Here is a 20,052-nt window from a genome sequence, read left to right on the forward strand (position 1 = left end):
TTTCAAAGCAATTATTGTTTATAGCTTTAATGTTCTAAAATTTATTAGTAATGTACTTTATCTAATGTACTCTATCTGTATATCGATATTAAATGCTCTAATTACAAAAAACTTACCGTTTTAATTTTCTTTAACATAGCTTCAACTTCAAAATTACTACTATTAGAATTTTCATCTTGTTTTTGATTTTTCTTTTTCTTTTTATGTATTGTTTTACATCTCCTTTCATTTTTCGACGAATCTCTCAACCTTTCCGATGTTTCATCAACCGGAACTGTCATTAAAATTGGATTATCAGTTTGCGTTTCGATTTCGCAAGTTCTTTTCTCAGGTTCTGGTGATAGAGGTAATATAATAATATCTTCGGTTGTGGTTGCCATCGATTTCATTTCAATCGGCGCTGTTTCGGCGATAAATAACGGATCATCGCTATCCATAGAACAATCTGATGATGGTGGAGTCGGCTCGTTGGTGTTCGGAAGTTGAACTACGTATAGGATATGTGGTAATGTTATTGTAGATGACAAAGGTGAATTGACTGATGTTGTTATTGGAGTTGTTGAAATATTTTTAATGTATGAAGGTTTGGACGTTTCTGGCGATAAAGGTCGGTAATTTGATGTTGGTGATGGTGGATGGTCATTTATAACTGGTACAGTTACGACTCCTGGCGCTTGAAGAGGTGGTAAACTTTGTGATAACGACAGAAGATCATGTGCTGCTTCCGTTTCTTCGGCACTACGAGTTCTTGTAAATAACGAAACATCCGAGTTTTGATTTACTGTATCTTGTTCTGATTTTAATTGATTGTTTTCTTCTGTTTCCGGTAGATCTGGAATTAAACAAAAATAAAGAAGTTTAACTGATTGGGCAGCAAAACTTTATCTTATTAGTAATCTCTACTTCGATATTGGGTTGATAACGAGAAACTAAAGTTCTAAAATTAGCGATCGATTAAACGACAACCAGTGGCGGCGATGGTGGTAGTAAATGCCCCAGAAACACATCACCGGCGGCGATCAACAATTGCTAAAGCCAAATGCTACAACGCAACACGGCGGCAGAGTTGGAAAGTTGGCTCCGCTCGATAGGATGAGCACAACAAGAAACTAAATTGAACGGAAATTTCGCAATGCCTTTAATCGAGCAAAGGGCCAAATGCCATTGGTTTGCCGAGAAGGGAGATCCGCGTTCCGATTCTAAAGTCATTACATTCTTTTTCAACCTCATTTTATTACAATAACTATTTTTTTACTAACGAAGTTTCATTCTGAAAATGTGAAAGGAAAAACATTCACCTTAACATATATTATATTTATTTTTCTTATATTTCGTTTGACAGAACCATAGCTCACGTATTTTAGAACGTGTTTTCATCGTATTTGTGAAAACAATACGAAGTTGTTATCTTGATTTTGTTACGAACACAGATCAAACAGGTAGTGTACGCAGAGCATCCACCTTTAAGGAAAAAGTATTAAGCACAATATTCAAGAAATTCTAATGTTGTATAAGTACATTGCAAATATATGTCTCCTTATTACGTACTATGTAATAAATATCGATTTGTAAGTACGTAATAGGTAATAAATATCAATTTGTACATAATAAATATATATTATATACAGTAAATATTTCGTATACATGTTTCTAACACCTAACAAGGGACAGAATTCCAAGAAACACAATATCAAATATAGCAGATCAAAGTTATTCAACTGGATATACTATCCTAGTGCAGTTAGTTATAAAATTAACTATTTGTGGTTGAGATTAATTATGCAATGCCGTTATATTAATTCTTTTCTTTAGTGTTAGATAGTAAGAATAAAAAATATTAAGTAAGAGTAAATAGTGATGATCGAAGTATTTGTAATCAAAGGAGACATAGATAAGGTTGTTGAATTTCCAAGGTGATGTTAAATGTTTCCATTCAACGATACTGGAACAATTTATAATAACAGTATTACAGCAACAAATAAATTGACTCCATTTGGAGTATGCCAACGAATTAGAAAGAAGGATTATGATAAATAACAAGTAAAGGAGAATTGTGGTCGCGTTCCTTGTTTCACCTTTCAGAAACTTTATAAATATGCATGAGTGCGCAAGAAAGATGTAGCATATGGATGGTACACAGAGTCGAGTGTTGTGGCAGCAATTTTTAAATCTGTAATGGAAGGGACACAGAAGGATGTTATTGAACAAATCGATATGTCCACTGAGAAACATGTGGAAGAGAATTAGAAGAAATTCCTTCCTATCGTTTCAATAATAATACTTTGTAGAATATATGGTGTCGTTGTTTGCAGGAAGGATTCTTTGTCAGAAATGTGTTGCAAGATAATTTTTGATTCTGTCCGGTACCATAAACTATACTTCAATTCAAAATGAGCTGATATCGGCAGCCAAAATCTAAGAAAACAAATAGTTGGTGAAATGGTTTTTCTATTTGGGATGACGAAATGCCTGACATATCAGGAAAAGGGTAGTTATCCATCGATATTCGGTACGTTGACCAAAACTATGCGATCAAAGAAGAACTCTAATATCAACCATTAGAAAAGTTTTATGCTTGAACGATAAGTGTCGCGAACCTAAACTTGGTGTGTTTAGGTTTTATTTAATTTGCGAATGAACTTGGAAAATCTAATAAGTTTTGGGTTTGATGGATATGTAATAGTGGTTGGAAAAAAAACGGGTATGTAACAAAAAATTAAAATGAAGCATCTCAAGGCAAACCCCTTAACGCTAGTCTGACTCAGGCATTCAAAAAAGTTAGGTTGGATTGGGTTCACCTTTTTGTGGCGATCTTATGGTCTTCGCCTTCTTATGAATCCAAAATGTAGAACGCTGCTACAAGAGCGACAGCTCATTACGCTACGACATATTAGCAATCAAAAAATAGTATAGTACGAGCAGAGAGCCTGTCATCAATGCTCATCAAGATGATAGCATGAATTTTCTTTACTTTGAGAAGCACATAGGAACTATTGCAGCAACTTAAAAAGCAGGGATATATTAGATTCTTTTACATCAACAATAACAAGTTGGTTCGGTCATGTATTGACCATCTTCACAGAAGAGAGAAAAACACATTGCAAAAATACGATGAAAGCTTCTTAAATTAATTTCAAGTAATTTTTCATACAGAAGATACTCCTTATGCCTCAGAACATATTTCACATACGGGTCTCGCTACGTTTATAATTTCAAATTGAAAGAATAGCTATTGTTTTGGTGTATTCTAAATGAATAAAACAACTTATGGTAGGTAGAAAAGAAGAAAAATTATATTGAACAGTTTTAACTAATGCTCAATTTATATCGAGAAAACAGAATGATCAGCGTCCTTTTCATTTCCTCCTATTTTGGTGCCTTTGTAAACGGTGTTGTTGGTCGACCGGGAATTATTCGTCCGATTTCTTTCCAATCGGCTGCATAATCCCCGGCAATTTATACACATAAGAAACGCCGGGGGTCACGTGACCACCAACCCCCGGACCGAAACGGAAACGCGCGACGGGTAAGGGCGGAAATGCTGGTAGCTTCTTTCATCTTAGCAAAGGAGTGGGAATCCTTTGATGTCCTGGTTTAATTCGTTTTTTTCCTTGTGTTCGAAACGACTCGCCGTCCGTGAACGCTTGAAGACTATTAGACAGATTTGTCTTTTTCTTCGTTAAAAAGAAAACTTTTGTGTGTTTATTTTTTTAATTAACGTAAATATTTTTAAAGAACAATTTTTGGAACTGTTTCGTTTTGTATAAACATCATGAAATATTTGAAAGAATCGATTTCATCGTCCGATCATTGCAGGAACTGTCAGAACGAATTGTCGATTATGATTAGTAAGCAAAAATTTCCCAGGCAAGACCAGTCCGGACATGGAATCGATGGCGATAGCTGCACTACATAAATCAAAATGCGTACTAAAAGAGCTTTTGGTTGACAATGAGGGCGCTGTTTAATTTCCTATTTGTAAATACCGTCGTGAATATTTGATGACAACGCCTCCTTTTCACTTCAACGTCGGCCACTAAGTAGGTAATTTTCCGGAGTAGAGCAATAAGTGCAAAAAGCGAAAAAGACTTTTACGTTAATAGGGATATTAGAAAAAGGACACCGAAACGTTATTAAACTTTTTTAGTACAAGGAAGAAAGCGATTTCCCCAAGGACGAAATTTTGTTTTGATGATAGAATAGTACTTAACTTTTAATATATTATTAATAAATAAAGAAAATAAACAACCAAGCTTGTAATCAAAGCGAAAAAAATATAAAAGCTGTAAACGTGAATGTATAAACGTGTGCGAAAGTTTCTGGTCGTCGATTTCAACCGGTGTCTAGTGAAATATTCACATGGCAATTCCCACAGTACGAAATTTTTTTCAGTTCTGTGGTCGTTTCAGGTGGATGGTAGGACCTCAGCCGGGTAAATAAAACGTAATTGAAATTTTATGCAATTACTCTCTTCGTATGGACTGTAGAATGGTCCGGTAATTTTTCGCGTCCCTTATTTACTAGGCCGTTTGCAAAATTTATTGCTCGAAAATTTGGTGGAAGCGCTGCATACTCTATCTTTGTTACCGTACTTTTATTAGATTTTCACAGAATAGTAGCGGAATACCGATCGAAATTAAGCACACCAGTTCACCGGTTACATACATTAACGCACATGTTTCAATTTCATCGATACCGTTTTCGAAGCAAAATTATTAATGAAAACGTGGAATTAGTAATTACCCCTTGGTAATATTATATTATAAAATTAATTACAGGCAGTGTAATAGCAATTTTTAACGCATGACGCACCACGTCGCCAGTTTTAACATCAGCAAAAACTGTTCTCGGGTAAAGTTTATTTCTATTTTTATTGAAAGTCATTTGCATATTCATGAGTCTTTTATGTGAATCATACTTATACTATTGCCTGAACTCATGACGGTAATAACAAAATCGATCTTTTCGACGACATTGAAGTTTCTTGGAAGCATATCAGTTACTAATCTACTTTAAAAATAGGTTCATTGTACTATTTTATTTTATGAATTATTCATTTTCTTTTTAAATTCACTTTTAACTTTCATACTTTTTAGCACAAACTTATGACCAATTATGTAAGCATATGTTTATTTTCCTATGAATACTTTTAGATTCTTTTATAAGGTAATTTATAAAACACCTACTTAAATAGCTCCTAGTGACATATTGATCCTGACATACGCAACATTTTATCACGTACCATTACCAGACCACCCTATTACTCTTTAAAAGGGTTTTTATTATAGCAGAGCGTGCTCGAATCAATGCTACGGTAACAGTATTTACACTCTTTTTTCATTGTGAAAGTAAACGGTTTTTGAGACGAAAAACGTTTTTATGGGTCATTATTTGCGTTTGACAACATTGTTAGTAATGCGACTATTACGTGCAAACGACATTTTTATTACATTTTTATTATTAACTTAAAAAATAATGGAAAGAAATTTTTAATTTCTACATAAGTAATGATATTATTTTTTTCTAATCTGATTGATGGATCTAATAGGATAATGGCAACGTTAACCCAACCACTAAAATCGATTATCTAGAAAGAATTTTTATAGTTCCCTAAAAGGTAGTGGTAAACTTTTGCCTTTGACGGCTAAAGCTATGTCCTTGGAACAATTACAATATATCTCGAAACAACATATTGCATAATAAAGACACCGGTTCGCAGGAAACTGTTATTAGCACCCGGACCAATGTCATCTTACATAGGTGCAAGTAAATAAAGCTTTATACAATAATTAAGTGAAATTTTTGGTGTAGGTTGTTATAAATGGCAGTCCTTTATTTATTGATTCTCTAACGACGGATACGACCAATGGAATTCAATAGACAAAGAGACTACATGTGAATTTGCAGAGTGATACTTTTATTATAAGTATCTGATTTTGTTATTATCGGTTCCCTTCTCGCAATGTTTTTTTCCTGGTAGTAAAGTAAGTGTTGTATTCAAAGTTGAGAAGCTAGTGAGAACTACAAAACGCTCTGGAAGAGATCGGCGATGAATTAGCGACCAATGCGCAAAGAAAAGTCGACTGGGAGATCAAACCCGCTGACCAAAAATTTAATTCCAACCTTTAACGACGATAAAACGACACTAAGAAGTAATGTTAATTCATGTGGGTATTGGATAGAAGAATTTTTCACGACAAATCCTAATAATGCCAAAATGGGCCGTCGATTACTAATGATCTTTATGGGTAAGTTAGAAGGATAAGCTAGAGAAGCTGTGGACACCAACCACAAGACCTCCTTGCGCATGTTCTTCATAATATTCTACTATCAAAAAACGAATCCAATGCTTAAGATTAAAGCCAATTTGAACACTTTGCTTTTTAAAAAATTAGAAGACCAAAAGATATAGAAGCTGCTGAATGTTATGCCTTTGATGTAGAAAACTACAATTTGCAAAAGAAAGACATATATAGACGCATAGGTAGCTCGTCTCTCAAAATTTAAAGCCTGCTTTGCCATTCCAGCGTGCTTTAACACTTAATTTCCAACAAGGATCACTGTTGTGAACTTCCAACCCTACGGAGCATTTTAATTCCCGACAAAGACCAATGATTCAATAATACCATATGTTAATCCACAAAGGCAATTTCTACCTCTTACCCAACCAAGGGTATTTCCGAAAAGATTCGCTTTATCTCTAGGCCAATTGCCTTCTCCACGAGCACAGGGAACATCTCCTATGGATCCATTTAGTGGTTACGAACGAACATTGATTCAAGCCGGAATAGGTGGTATGTTCATTCGGCACAAGATCAGCCATTTCAAGAAAGTCATCATGTTAGTGAAGAAGTCTGCGAGGACCTACCAGAAGATTATGCCCGAGGGGCAATTTCAGATATGATGCACTAAATGGTGAATTACAAATATAGCTGTCTGAAATAACTCTAAATTTAATGGCAGCCATCCTGACGAAGCAATGGAGATAATGGGTGTAACAACACCCTTATTTCATTTTGTATTTTGAAAACCATGCTGAACAAGAACATTTAAATTTACGAGGAGCAAGCTACTTCAAATGCAATTCTTATGTTAAATGCCCAGTGTGTTTAGAGTATGCTAATAAGAATTACAACTTGGACAATTCTTCAATATTTTTAGGCGAAATTCAAACGATTTTTCAAATTCTACAAAACATTGATTAACAGGTGGACGCGAATGATTAATACTAATATTTTTAGGTACCTTTTAGGACAAAGTAAATAAAATTAAACTAAATTCTTGTAAAAATAGACGAAGAAAAGTTATATTGAATCAATTTCGAATTCATAAAATCGGAAAATTTATTATTACAATCTCTGAATTTAAAATTTATTCCAAAACAAATATAATTTCATTTCATTTTATCAAAGCGCACCAATAATTTAGCATTTTAATATAACTTGAATTTTACAAAATAAATACCAGAAGTATATTCTAATTTTTGTTCCAATATTTGATCATGTACACGACGTGAAGTAAGTTTTTTGTATTTGCAAACGACGTGGATTCAGTTTCACCGTGATCGGAAGCCCACAAAGATAACTTCTTTACAATTCGATCATTCCAAAGTTGAGCTTCCCCGAGGAGCTGTTTCGCAAATAAATAGAGTAGTTCTGGATCCTCTGGTGGTGTCTGACGACGATTCAGCCAACAGTATCCAGAGCGCCGTCGGCATCGTCGTCGTCCTCGGTTCAGCTCGTTTCATGAAATGGCAACCGACGCGACGCCTAGCGCTGTCCGTTTGCAATTGCAAACGCCTCGTTGAAATGTGCGAATGTAAATACGCTAAGCGCTCGTCTCGTATTAATTTCTATGCAAATTTCTCAGATATGTGCAATTCTATCTAGGTAGCGTTAGAATAAACACGGATTTTCTAAACCAATTATTATAGATCAATGGGAGTCTTATGCTAATTTTTACTAGTTGATTGTTTTTGTGTAATTTTCTTAAATTTTTATAAATTTATCTAAAATAATAGTAGTGAATCATATTGACCATAAAAACTAAAGTGCCTTAAATCAAGAAGAAATCATAACAATTTCGCTCTGAAAACCCATATCAACCCTTATCTTTATATTATCAGAACGAAAAAGTCTTATTGTAGATAAATTATTTTTGATAAAAATGAAATTTAGAAGATAATCTTATAAAAGTATCTTTGTAATCTTTAATTTGAATCGTTGAACGTTATTCACCGTTAAAGCTCAGAACAACAATAAACGAAATCAGATCAGACCGAGTTCTCGTTCATAGAAACCCGAAGTCGAGAGAAATTCCGTAATGAACTCTCAACTCAATCAACTGTATTAGTGATAAAGAAGCAAAATATTGAGAGAATTCCGACGGCGTAGCCTCGAACTTGGTCGAAACTTCAGCGTGGATTCTTTCGAGTTGCTTAATTAAGTACATTTCCGCTCACATCAAAGCTATTCCGCGCCGGTATTCGCTTTTGCCTTTGTTTCTTTTTCCCTTTACTTTCCTGGGCACAGCCATATTCACCAAACTCGAATCCATTAAAACACGCTAAAGCCATTCCGGCGCGATTCGGTTCGTTACGCTTCTGTGCAAGCGCCCTCGTCGCCGTTCCCTAACCAAGTCGACGTCGTTCGCCATATTTTCCGAAAACTGAATGCAACAAGTAGACAGAGTTGAATTTCGTATCTTTCTGTTTAACAAACAAAATAATCATGTAATGGAATTTCATTTTATCTATATATTTTACATGATATTCGTAGTTTTAGATAATAAAGGTTTGTTTACAACGTAATTACTGGTATAGATTGTAAATGAGATAGAAAATTTAGTAGAATCAGAATACAATCAGTCTTATAATAACTGTTAAACAAAGAAACAACACAATCAGACCGTAACCCTAAAGCTAGTTTTGTGTAATTTTACCATTAGATCTTTTAGAACACCTTAAGAAACTTTTATATCGAAATCAACATACAAAAGTTGTTTTCAATTGGCTATCAATCCTCTGGCATTTACAACTTCCATTTGCTATCATGTTTCTACTTGATCACATTCGTGGGGTATTCAGTAATTTTATATTTCTAAACCGTTCTGTACTATATCTATTCCATACAACATATATGCACGGAATGATTGAGAACTGTTCGGAACTACAGAACTCTCACAAACTAAAACAAGTTTAATGGTTAATACCATGCAGATCGCATGTACCATTTTAAATATGGTATAGTTTTAATTATACGTCAAGTCAACATGGTATTTTTTACATGAAACAAATAAACCAATTAAAAACATTGACGTTTTCCAAAGAATACATGAAGTACATCGATATATATTTGGTATTTTTGCCATCCCTACTCAACACTAATGTTATTGTTGATACAGTTGACAGTCAGTTTTCTGTTTATAAATATGCGTCATTTTTGTAAAATATCGAACTATGATTGTTTCAAACAAGTAATGCGCTTATAAGAAAATGGAGCTCTATCATCAATTAATAGTTTTTATAAGACATAAATATGTTGTTGAATTCTATATATATATTTTTAAACCAATATTTTTAAGTTTAGAAGTAGTAACTAAAAATTTTATAATGACATGGATGTAATATTATCAACTCATTCACGTTCATGCAAATTACAACTGCATTTTCTTACAAAGAGTGTTCGTGTAAGTTTTATAGCGTGTTTCGTTTTCACGCAAAATCTTTAAACCAACTGTATATCAGACAAGTTCATAAAAATTATAGGTTTTCTCTATAAAATTAAGTCCTCGTTAAGGTAACGTGTAATATAAAATATATGGTGTGCTTTATAAGTACGAGAGTGTAATATTTAATCGCATTTACTTTCGCGATTATAAAAGAGGGGGGTGGAATTTAGAATTTATGTGTATTAAATTTGGATTTACATGAGAACTAGATATAAATGAGAACTGGTAGAAAACAATGTAAATTTCAATATTTAATAGCCGAATTGTACATTTCTATACAAATCAATTGAATTCTGTAAACAAAGCAACGCTAATATCCAACCATCACCGGTATCTATAATGAATAATCAATTACATACGCAATGTCAATGCATAATTTAGTTAATGACTAATCCATTTACAATGCGACGGTAACTCTCCTCCACTCTGCTTATTTATTTCGTTTTCAATCATTTGTAGTATTACATGTTGCATTATATCGCATTATTTGTTAATTTGTCAAAAGGTAACATATGGTATCAAATTACTATTATTGTCATTATAACATAAATAATGTTCAAACAATAATATAAAACTACACAAATTACGAAAAGAATACTTTTTTATTTATACTACAAAGCGTTATTGATTTTAACTTAATTTAAATCATTAACTTAAATGCTGATAATCATCGTATTTCCTTTAACATAATCTATTTTAACCTATCAAAGGATTCGTTTACCAAGTAACAAATTTAATTAAACGTTTCGGAATTAAGGCGAAAGGGAGAGAAACTCGACGTAGTAGTAGTCGTAGTATTAGATTTTTCGTTCGTACGAGGGCGACAAACGCCCTTTGTCCGAAGTTGTAACGATAGAAGGTAACGAGAGGGAGAAAGAGGTCGCTGCGGCGGCTGGCGCGCAATTTAAATGTTTATCTTTTCCAACAGGGGAAATTGTTGATTTAATTAACGAGCAGACTTGAAAGAGGCAAACCGGGGTCGGATTGATTGGATGCTCGAACCCCTTTTGTTTATCCGCTTGCCTCTTAAATCCGCCGATCCAAACTGAAGAATAATAATAATGCGGGAAAAATTATAATGGATAAAAAATTAAAATGTTTTAAATCATGAGTAAACAAAGATTTTGTAAATATAAAAATCTTTTCTGTCCGTTCTTTTTTTAATGGTATTAGAAATCAATTGCCATCAATGTCTCACTCGTAAATTTCAGACTGTAAACCTCTTTATATATAAAAACGTTTCTCTTTATGGCTTAGCCGGTTATAGTCGATACGAAGATCAGGTTCAGTTCATGGTATACTTTAAATTGAAATGCCGTCAATTTTTAACGGTCACTAACGGCGACGAGTAAAATTTACTGCCGAGTTTCATGCCCTACTTAAAACGTGATCATCGAAAACATCAACATTGAGCACATCCCATAAGGTTTCATCTTTCTACGCTGTAAGGCGTTTACCTCGTTGTTATATGATGCTATAACTTTAAAGTATTCGATATTTTATGTTACCAATTGCTAACTTGACGAATTATATATTTATATTAAAAATGAGGTAAACATTTTAATTTTTTATTTATTATTTTTGTCATTTCCATTTTAAAATCCTTTTTATCTAAAGAGCATACTTTTAAAGAGAAGAATAATGTAAAAAACGCATAAACATTTGTAGGGAAGATGTAGGGACACCTAATGTTGTATAGCAAGACATAGTAATAAAGCAGCGATCAAGCTTTTCATGAAGGATAAGCAAAGAGTAGAATGAGAGAGAACCACGTCCTCGTCTATGTATAAAGAAAAAAAGCCGATGCAACGCTTTCATTGGTGGATCAGGTATAGAGGATTATATTATGTTTTTAGAAATAAAAGATGATTAAAGTTTGATGATTTGTGCTAGGGATTAAATTTGATTTTTGGAATTGCATTGAGGTTTTAAAAATTGATTGAGCATTTTGGAAATATTATGTTTGGATGAGGATAGCGTTGAATTGGATACTTTAGAAACAATAACGGCTGAATAAGATTACTACAAGTTTGGTTATTACATCTTTGATGTATTTGTATCGTCGTAAAGTTGCATGTGCATGTTCAGATATTTACAGTATTGAGCTTACGCTGTAAGGTCAAACAGTTTCTACTTGAGTTACGGGAGTAAATAATTTTAGGTCATCGGCGCCAGCTAGCACGTTATAGTCAAGATGACGTAAAACTCGGTCAAATAAAAATTTATAAATTAGTGTCTCACAGAACTCAGGTTAAAGCTATTTGCAACGTCAGACTAGAAGTAAACATTATGAATTAAAACTAATTGGATTGAAATGAAAATTGGATTGAAATTGAAATGTTACGGTGTTATACGAGACTACACAGTTTAGGCCCATTTTTAAGACCTGTTGATAAATTTATCCAACTAGATAAATCCTAATCCTAACATTAGTCAACAGCTATTTTGCATTTGGGATGTGATATATCAATTTGTATGTGTTTTGGTATGTAGAATCCGAATATACCTTTCAAAATGTTCTAGTGCGTAAGATTTTTGAGTTTTTTACTTTTTATTTTTAGCGTTTCGCTGTTTTTTGTTTGAATGTTAATTTTGGTTCCTTTCTTTGTAATGAGAGTGCATCATTATCCTCTTGTTGATCAAGTTGAAAATTTCGGGCCTCATATTGCCTGCATTAATACTTTAATCGAAAGGCAAATCCCGAGCCATGAAATTCGGTGCTCCTGTGGTGTGAGCCTAACGACTGTTACTTCTGCCTCACAAATATTATAGGGCATTCTAGCAAAACTCTACATAACATAAAGTACCCAAACGTATCTTCAGTGCATTTGCCTGTTGCCTACAATGAAGGGTTGCCTGTTCCTGACTGCAACGTGGACGCCCCGGCAAGTTACTCAACGTCAAGTGAATCAAGGTGCTCCACATGTAGAAGAGTACTGCCCTCAGCTGCCTGACACTTCACCTCAGCTCTTTAATCAAAAGGAACTGAACAATTTGGTTCGCGATCTAAAACTTTCGAATGCGTAAACAGAACTCTTGGGGCCAAGACTGCAACAGAAGGTTCCGTTGTAACTCCTGGGACAAAAATTTCTTGTTTTAGATCAAGAGGTACTTCCTTCGTTCAATATTTTGACATGCAGAATTCAATGTGCAAGTAAGGGTACAACATAACTCACAGGAGTGGCGACTTTTTATTGACTGCAATAAAACGAGCTTGCACTATTGCTGCATAATGGCAATGCCATTCCCATCGGTGCCTTTAGCTTACACCGTAAACATGTTAAAAATTAAAATTCAGAGATATGTAGCAAATGTGCAAGCAATTTTAGTTTTTTTCCACAAACCTTGCTTTTTTAATACGAATGTCGGGATTGAAATAACATTCCTGTTAATTGTATATCTATGTATTATTAAATTCAATAATAAATTTGAATTGTATATTTAACCACTGCCAATGTGAGAATAGCTTTAACCTATATGTTTTATTAATTTCTACCGATTTTGGTCTAAATGAACGAAACATTTATATTTCGCAACGATTTTGAATTAATCCTATGTGCGTTGTTCCAGACAGGTCGTTGGCGTGAAATGCCGTGTTACAAGATACTTTTATGAGATACGTAACATTGAATTAATATAAAAATAAATAAATCTACTTATTTATTCGTATTTCTTTTTATGGAGAAGATGGTTACTTTATGATTTCTCATAGCGGTTTTGATAGGGAATAATAATATAAATGCCGAGACCAACCTTATTAAAAAACCATAAATGTAATTCGTGAATGTTTAATGGCGATTTCGGAGAAGATATAAAAAATTGCAGATGCCATTGATGCAAATTGGAAACTGATCCTAGAAAACTGAGAAAATCATAGAAAACTCGCCTGTCATTGCGAATAAAACCACAAAGAGGGAAGATATCAAGTAAAAGAAAATTTGATTTGAATAACCTATAACATTGATGTCTTAAAACGCAAACTAATTGTTGGTGTGTCCCTTACTTCTCATTTTGGCCTTATTTTTCAAAAGACCTACTAACATAAGACAACTTACTTCTTAGCATATATCATACAGATTTCAGACCTTGACAAATAGGTGAAACCAGTAAATTTTCAAGTCATTTTGGTATCTGTTATTACAGAGGAATATATTATTTGAATGTGTTTCCGAAAACTAAGGAAACATTTCACCAACAGCAACATTTTGGACTCGATGGTAATTTTGTTATTATTTATAGAAATATTGAAGAGTTTTCGAACTAGCTCCAAATTGTGAGTCGATCTTCTTTGATGTTTCTGTCGTGGAACCTTACACTTTGATTAGAAATCTAATACATATATTAAACACCAAGTCGATCTCATTCTTGCCTTATCCGATTAGATTTGTTCGTAAAATGTAACTTTATCTTGAACTGAATTATTCTGAAGAATAAGAATGTCACAACTCAACATGATCTTTATTCCTAGAGCATATCAGTACAATAACATCATTTATCAAAAAACGTCGCAGCTTATCTAGACATTCTATAAGATATCCATTTCATCGGAATTATTGCAAATTCATCTCAACACGTCAACTCACCCCATCTTCAACCCAACAATGTCTCAACTCAACTTTAAAAGCAATACAACAATGTCTAAACCACATTATTTCGATACAACCTTATCTGCAAACCAAGAACGCTTCAATCTGATTTTATTGTTGTGAAGATTGGGCAAAATACCGTAGCAAGGCATAGAAATTATTTTTAATTATTTATTTTGAATTTTACAAAAAAATTCGAGAACAACGGGATGACTTCAATGAAGTTGCTCCACATCATGCATTTCTAGATAAAGCAAAGTATAAAAGGAAATCGCAATTTAGCTAATTCAGCACACTAATGAAAAACATTATAGAGATAAATTGCGCCCATTTAATGGTAATCCGATGTTGCGCTTAACATTCGTTAAATTACATGAGTATCAATTACAAAGAATTCGATCAGCAGTACGCTTTATTCTATGAATTCAGAAATTTCAATAAGCATTTGTTCAAGTTGCAGCAACTATGTAACAATCTTATTCAGAGATCTTATTAACATAATAACATTCCATTCTGTGTTACAGGATGCAGCAAACGATGGCACGTGTTATTATGTGAAGAACATTCGTAATGAGTTAACCCTAAAAAGACTGAGTTAGTTTCTCTCCCAGTGTAACCTTAGATAGATTTGATATGGAACGTTGGAGAAGAATTGGAAGACCATAGGATATGAATCTGAGAGCTATGTAGATTCCCACAACTGTGACTTAGCCCAACGTGACAAGATTTGTAACAACTGTAACTATAGCATTGTGCTAATAACTGAAATTCGACATCGGCAATTACGATAGAGAACATCGTCTCTAGATACATTTATCTAAGAGGTTGTCGTAAAGGACCCTTTTGACTGTGAGTAATGGATCAGTACCAATTACTTGAAGCTTTTACAAACTGAACTGCTATTCACATAGCTAATAATACGTTAAGCGACTTTAATAAAGAGTGCAATAGCGGTATCACATCTATATTACACACAAATGGTTGTAAGGTCAACCAAGAAATATGGGCCACAATCATACGGATAAGTTGGTGAATAGCACAGCTAGGGACAGTTTATCCAATCCCTGTCATATTGTCATTCTGTGACAAATGGAATGACACTGTAAGCAAATCCTGCATAAACCCTTTTGATTTTCTTCTTAAAGGTTTTTCTGTATTCATTTAGTTGGGCATGCTAAGGGTACAGATTGCTTTGCCATAAAGTTTAATTGGATCATAACTGTTTGGAAAATGATTTTTTTCTGAATGATACAGCTATGTTTTTATACAATTTGCTTATCTTTTTAGGCGGAAAGAAAAAACGACGTTTTTAGTTAAATCTTATTATGTATAAATACAATAGCACATTGCGAATGTTGAATTGTTTTTATATTTTTTTCTAGTGAAATAATTATTTTCTATTTTATTTTTTATGAAATACATTTTAATTGTAATTAAAACTCGGAATCTCCAATAATTGCACCAATATAAATAAATACATAACATGAGTCATTAATATTTTAACCTAAAATTTATGGTATATATTGAACCTATTTTAATACAAATTTTCATCGACACTTTTCTTCATTTTCTACATAGTAATTCAGCGTATCCTTGCAGAGAATCGTGCCCAAAAATGTTGTACATAACATGTTGGTTGTGTGTTTACCTGACATTTACTTTGTACTACTTGATTAGATTGGTTATAATCAAATTTTAAACTAGCTATAATTTAGTTACGTCACGGTGATCTTACCACCCTTATTTCAATAATTAACTAGGGCTCGTTACACACCGTGATTGGGATAGTAACAAGTCCCCTCCTTCACAGATTGCGAAGGGGATAATTATCCTAATTTCGAATCAGGCAGGTGTCCGCAAAACGTGACGCCGTTGGACATTTCCCGCAATCGGTTCCCTTAATTTATTCATACCGGTTTCCATGAAAAGTATCGTAGCCAGAAGGGCGTTTAAATGATATCCCGTGTAATATTTAAGGGGGATACCCACGCGGACCCGAGCGCCTCCACCATTAATACCAAAGTACGGTTCGTTACGTAAAAAGGATAAAAGCAATTTCTAATGGATGGGCGGGCGAATGAACGAAGAACTGGAGTTCTATCTCGAATCCTTTACGGTCCTACCTTTTAATTGAAAACTTTCAGTTTGCTTTAAAACATTTTTATGATTCTTCGTAAATTACATGTAGTTATTTGGAGTTCAATGGAATTTGAGCAAATTTCGGAGTAAATTCAATTATTGTATATTATATCTTGAATCAGAAAAATACCCTTTTGAAAAACAGAGGGTTTAATTTATTTTGCAATTTATACCTAAATTGTATTATTCGATGTCATATTTGATTTTATTATTAATTTAATTTTCATAAAGGCATATAATTGGATAAAGCATTATTGTAAAGCACACAGCTAATTACATTTTCAAATATGTACTAAAAAGGTGAAACATTATTTATCGTAGATTTTAAAATTTTGTTTAAGTACATTGCAATTCGACCGTATGAAATTTCAATCCGATTACAACTGATATTCATTTCGATAGATAATTGAAACAGAAATCGTTTATTTTTATGTTATGAAATGGAACAAAACGATATGTAGACTTTGTTACATTTAAAGTTGAATAAATATGAATAAATCCATTAGATTTTAGATTCCATTTTGATCAATATTCATTATATAAACCCTGTGCAGATTAAATCGAACCTAACATACATTAATTTAACTTCCTATATCATTTTAATACTAAGCATACATTTCAAACATATGACACGATCCTTTAAATTAGATTTCCACACACATTTTTTTATTTTTGTTTCATTACGTTAGGTTAATATTTGATGGGCCCATTAATCCATTCTCTTTTTCTAAAAAAATCCCTATTTGTACTTATAATTGATTTTGGCCGCACGCGCATCCGGACAGGCGCGGTAATGAGAAAGTAATCCTTTTGATCGTATGGACGATGTTTGAATTGAATCGGTAGACGGGCCAAAAATCGGAATGGGAACGGACGTGTGCGAAACGAGCCTCAATTACTAATTCATCCCTTGAGTTTTGAATAACGCACACTGGTCCGATGGCAAAAAATATGGGAAACGGGAGTAGTTTAAAAAAAACAGTGGTTGAGTTCGTGTGCAGCATTGGTTTAATCTCGAAATTGAGAAATGCGGTTATTTATTGATTATTTATTTTCGTTTCAACACGTTTTTACCAGTTTTAATTAACGCCGAATTAAAAAAATTTTTATAAAGGAAAAATAATATGAAATGTTTAATATAAATTTATGTAAATTCACGTACCAAAACTTAATAAGTGTAATGCATAAGAACTTATTGGGTTGGAATTCAATAAAAACTGTTAATCACCAAATTGATCATGGATTCATGATCAACGAAGAAAAAATGAAGCTTATGAATGTACTAAGATTCGAAGTGCAGGTGAAGAAGTTTAAGTGAAGCATTGGCGAAACCAGATATAAAATTGAACAAAATCAATCCAAAATACAAATAGCAGACAAAGTTTGGAATTCACTGTATGACATTATGTGGAGCAAATAATATCAAGAAAAGTAATGAGTATTTCAAAATCTAACATGAACTCCACATATTACCAAAAGTAAATCTTTAAAACTTTGGATATTTTCTGTCATGATTTATTCCATGAAATTTTCTGCTTCATCTTTGCGGAAGCCATAGTGGCTGTTCGATTCATTCTGTACAACCTGCATTTCTTGGGACCAGCTATCTTATCATTTTTGTATAAGGTTGTTCTGGCGGCCTTTTGAATGCTGGCCTGCAATCTCTGGAATTCCTTGGCAGGTAGTCACTTCCTCTCCATTCCTGAAACGTGCGCATTCCAGAGTATCCTGCGTGCGCACATCTACGTTACTACATATTCCGTCTTACATTTTTCAGAATTTCCTTGCTTTTTCTCCGATCTCATTGAATGTTTCCAGTGATTGCTCTCAAAATCGCCATCTCGTTGGTACGCACGATTGATATCCGCTCAAATATTATTGTTGAAATGATAGGAAGGAGTTTCTATTGATTCGTGTTCCACCTATTTCGTACTGGATATGTGGATCTGTCGAACGATATTGTTCCTTAATTCTTGTAAAGTAAAAACTAATCTAATTGTTCTCCGGCTATCTTACAGATCAAAAAATGGTGATAACTATACAGACGCCCTGAATAAATTCGCTGGCATTGGAAATACGGCGACAAGCGAACTCGCTTTTGAACAAGTTTGTTTTTGTCTATGAGTTACAAATGTTATAACTTTGATTTATGATAAACGTGAAACTTTTACGATTTATGCTATAGAGTCATAGATTAAACTTTATACCCACAGCTCTTACATTGTAATAACTCTTTAAACTTATCTAAAATAAAAATTTACTTTATTTAATTTTCTTTTCAAGGATTTCAAGGGTTTATCTTAAAAATGTCACAATAACAATGCAATCAAAAATCATTCGATTTACAATCGCAATAACGTTAAAAATCTAAGATTAAAACGCAATTTGTAGGAGAAAACAAATTGTGTTAAAAGTTCTTCTAACACTATTGAACTGGACCGTTTATTTGTGTACATGATTCGTGTTTGCATTTAATTTCGTGCTCGTGGTAACAATTGCCCGAATTTTTCTTATGCTAACAATATAACTCCGAATTATTGTCAATAAATGAATATAATTCGTTCAGTTTTCTACTTAAATTAGTGTTTATTGATCGTTTGTGTCGACGATATAGTACTAACTAGCTGCAAAAATTCATTCATTTATTGTTTCATTTTACCAACGATTGGAGCTGGATATATCAACAAAACTGCTTGGGTCAAAGCATCTTCCTCCTTCTTAGTCCTCTGTCTCCTTACGACGGTTGGGGATCCAACTAGCTCTAATAGTGCGTGAATGTTGTATGAATGTTTTAATAGATGTACGTCCGAACCACCGGGGCAGATCTTTCAGACACGAATTTGGTCGTTTCCCACTGACCGTTATCCTTCAATTTTTCCGTTAATGATGAGTCGGAAGATCTCGTAGCGCTGCCCCCATATGATATGTCTAACATACTGAAGCTTCCGTCCTTTGCCTTTGCCCATCTGTTTGACTACCTAGTCATTACAACGGTATAGATATATCTCAAGCGTGTTGACGCGACTCTCGGTAGAGAAGAACGCGAAATACATAACGTAGCGAATATACACGGAGCTGCAAACTTAGTTACGATTTGTGTAGAAAGTCTTCAGAGATAAACATTCTTCTGGACTGCTCCATTCGTGAGAGGATTTCTTGTTTAGGTTCACTTATTTCATTCACAAGAGCTCCAAAATATTTTTTGGTGAATAGAAGAGCACGATCATTTCAGTCTTAGCAGTATTCATATGTAAGCCGTATTGTGCACTGTGTGTGGTGAAGAAGTTTACCATGTTCTGGAGATGTGAAGCACTGGCGACCAACACGGCAGTGCCATCGGTAAAACGTATGTTATTCACGAGGACTCCATTGAGCTTAATTCCCCCCTTAGCATTCACTAGTGCTTCCTGGAATATCGCTTCCGCGTAAATATTAAAAAGGGGAGGAGATAGAACGTATCCCTGGTTGACGCCTCTACCGATCTCTATTTCATTAGATGTTGTGTTCCCTATCCTAACTTCCGCAGCGTCTATTCCAGTCTTGATTCTGTCTCCCGTATTTTGCATATTTACGAGTGTGAATGATGCGCAGAAATATC

General features: G+C 33.8%; 1 protein-coding gene across 2 annotated transcripts in view; it reads right to left on the bottom strand.

Moving 5' to 3' along the window:
* LOC111420525 (zinc finger protein 235-like) overlaps nt 1-20,052 on the bottom strand; it is a 32,172-nt gene that overhangs the window by 8,519 nt on the left and 3,601 nt on the right. For both annotated transcript variants that reach the window (XM_023053541.2, XM_023053540.2), the window contains exon 2: nt 117-832. In XM_023053541.2, coding sequence (XP_022909309.1) covers nt 117-832 — 716 coding nt within the window. The remainder of the gene's footprint in view (nt 1-116; nt 833-20,052) is intronic.

The sequence above is a fragment of the Onthophagus taurus genome, chromosome 1 (assembly GCF_036711975.1).
Source record: "Onthophagus taurus isolate NC chromosome 1, IU_Otau_3.0, whole genome shotgun sequence".
Lineage (NCBI taxonomy): Eukaryota > Metazoa > Arthropoda > Insecta > Coleoptera > Scarabaeidae > Onthophagus > Onthophagus taurus.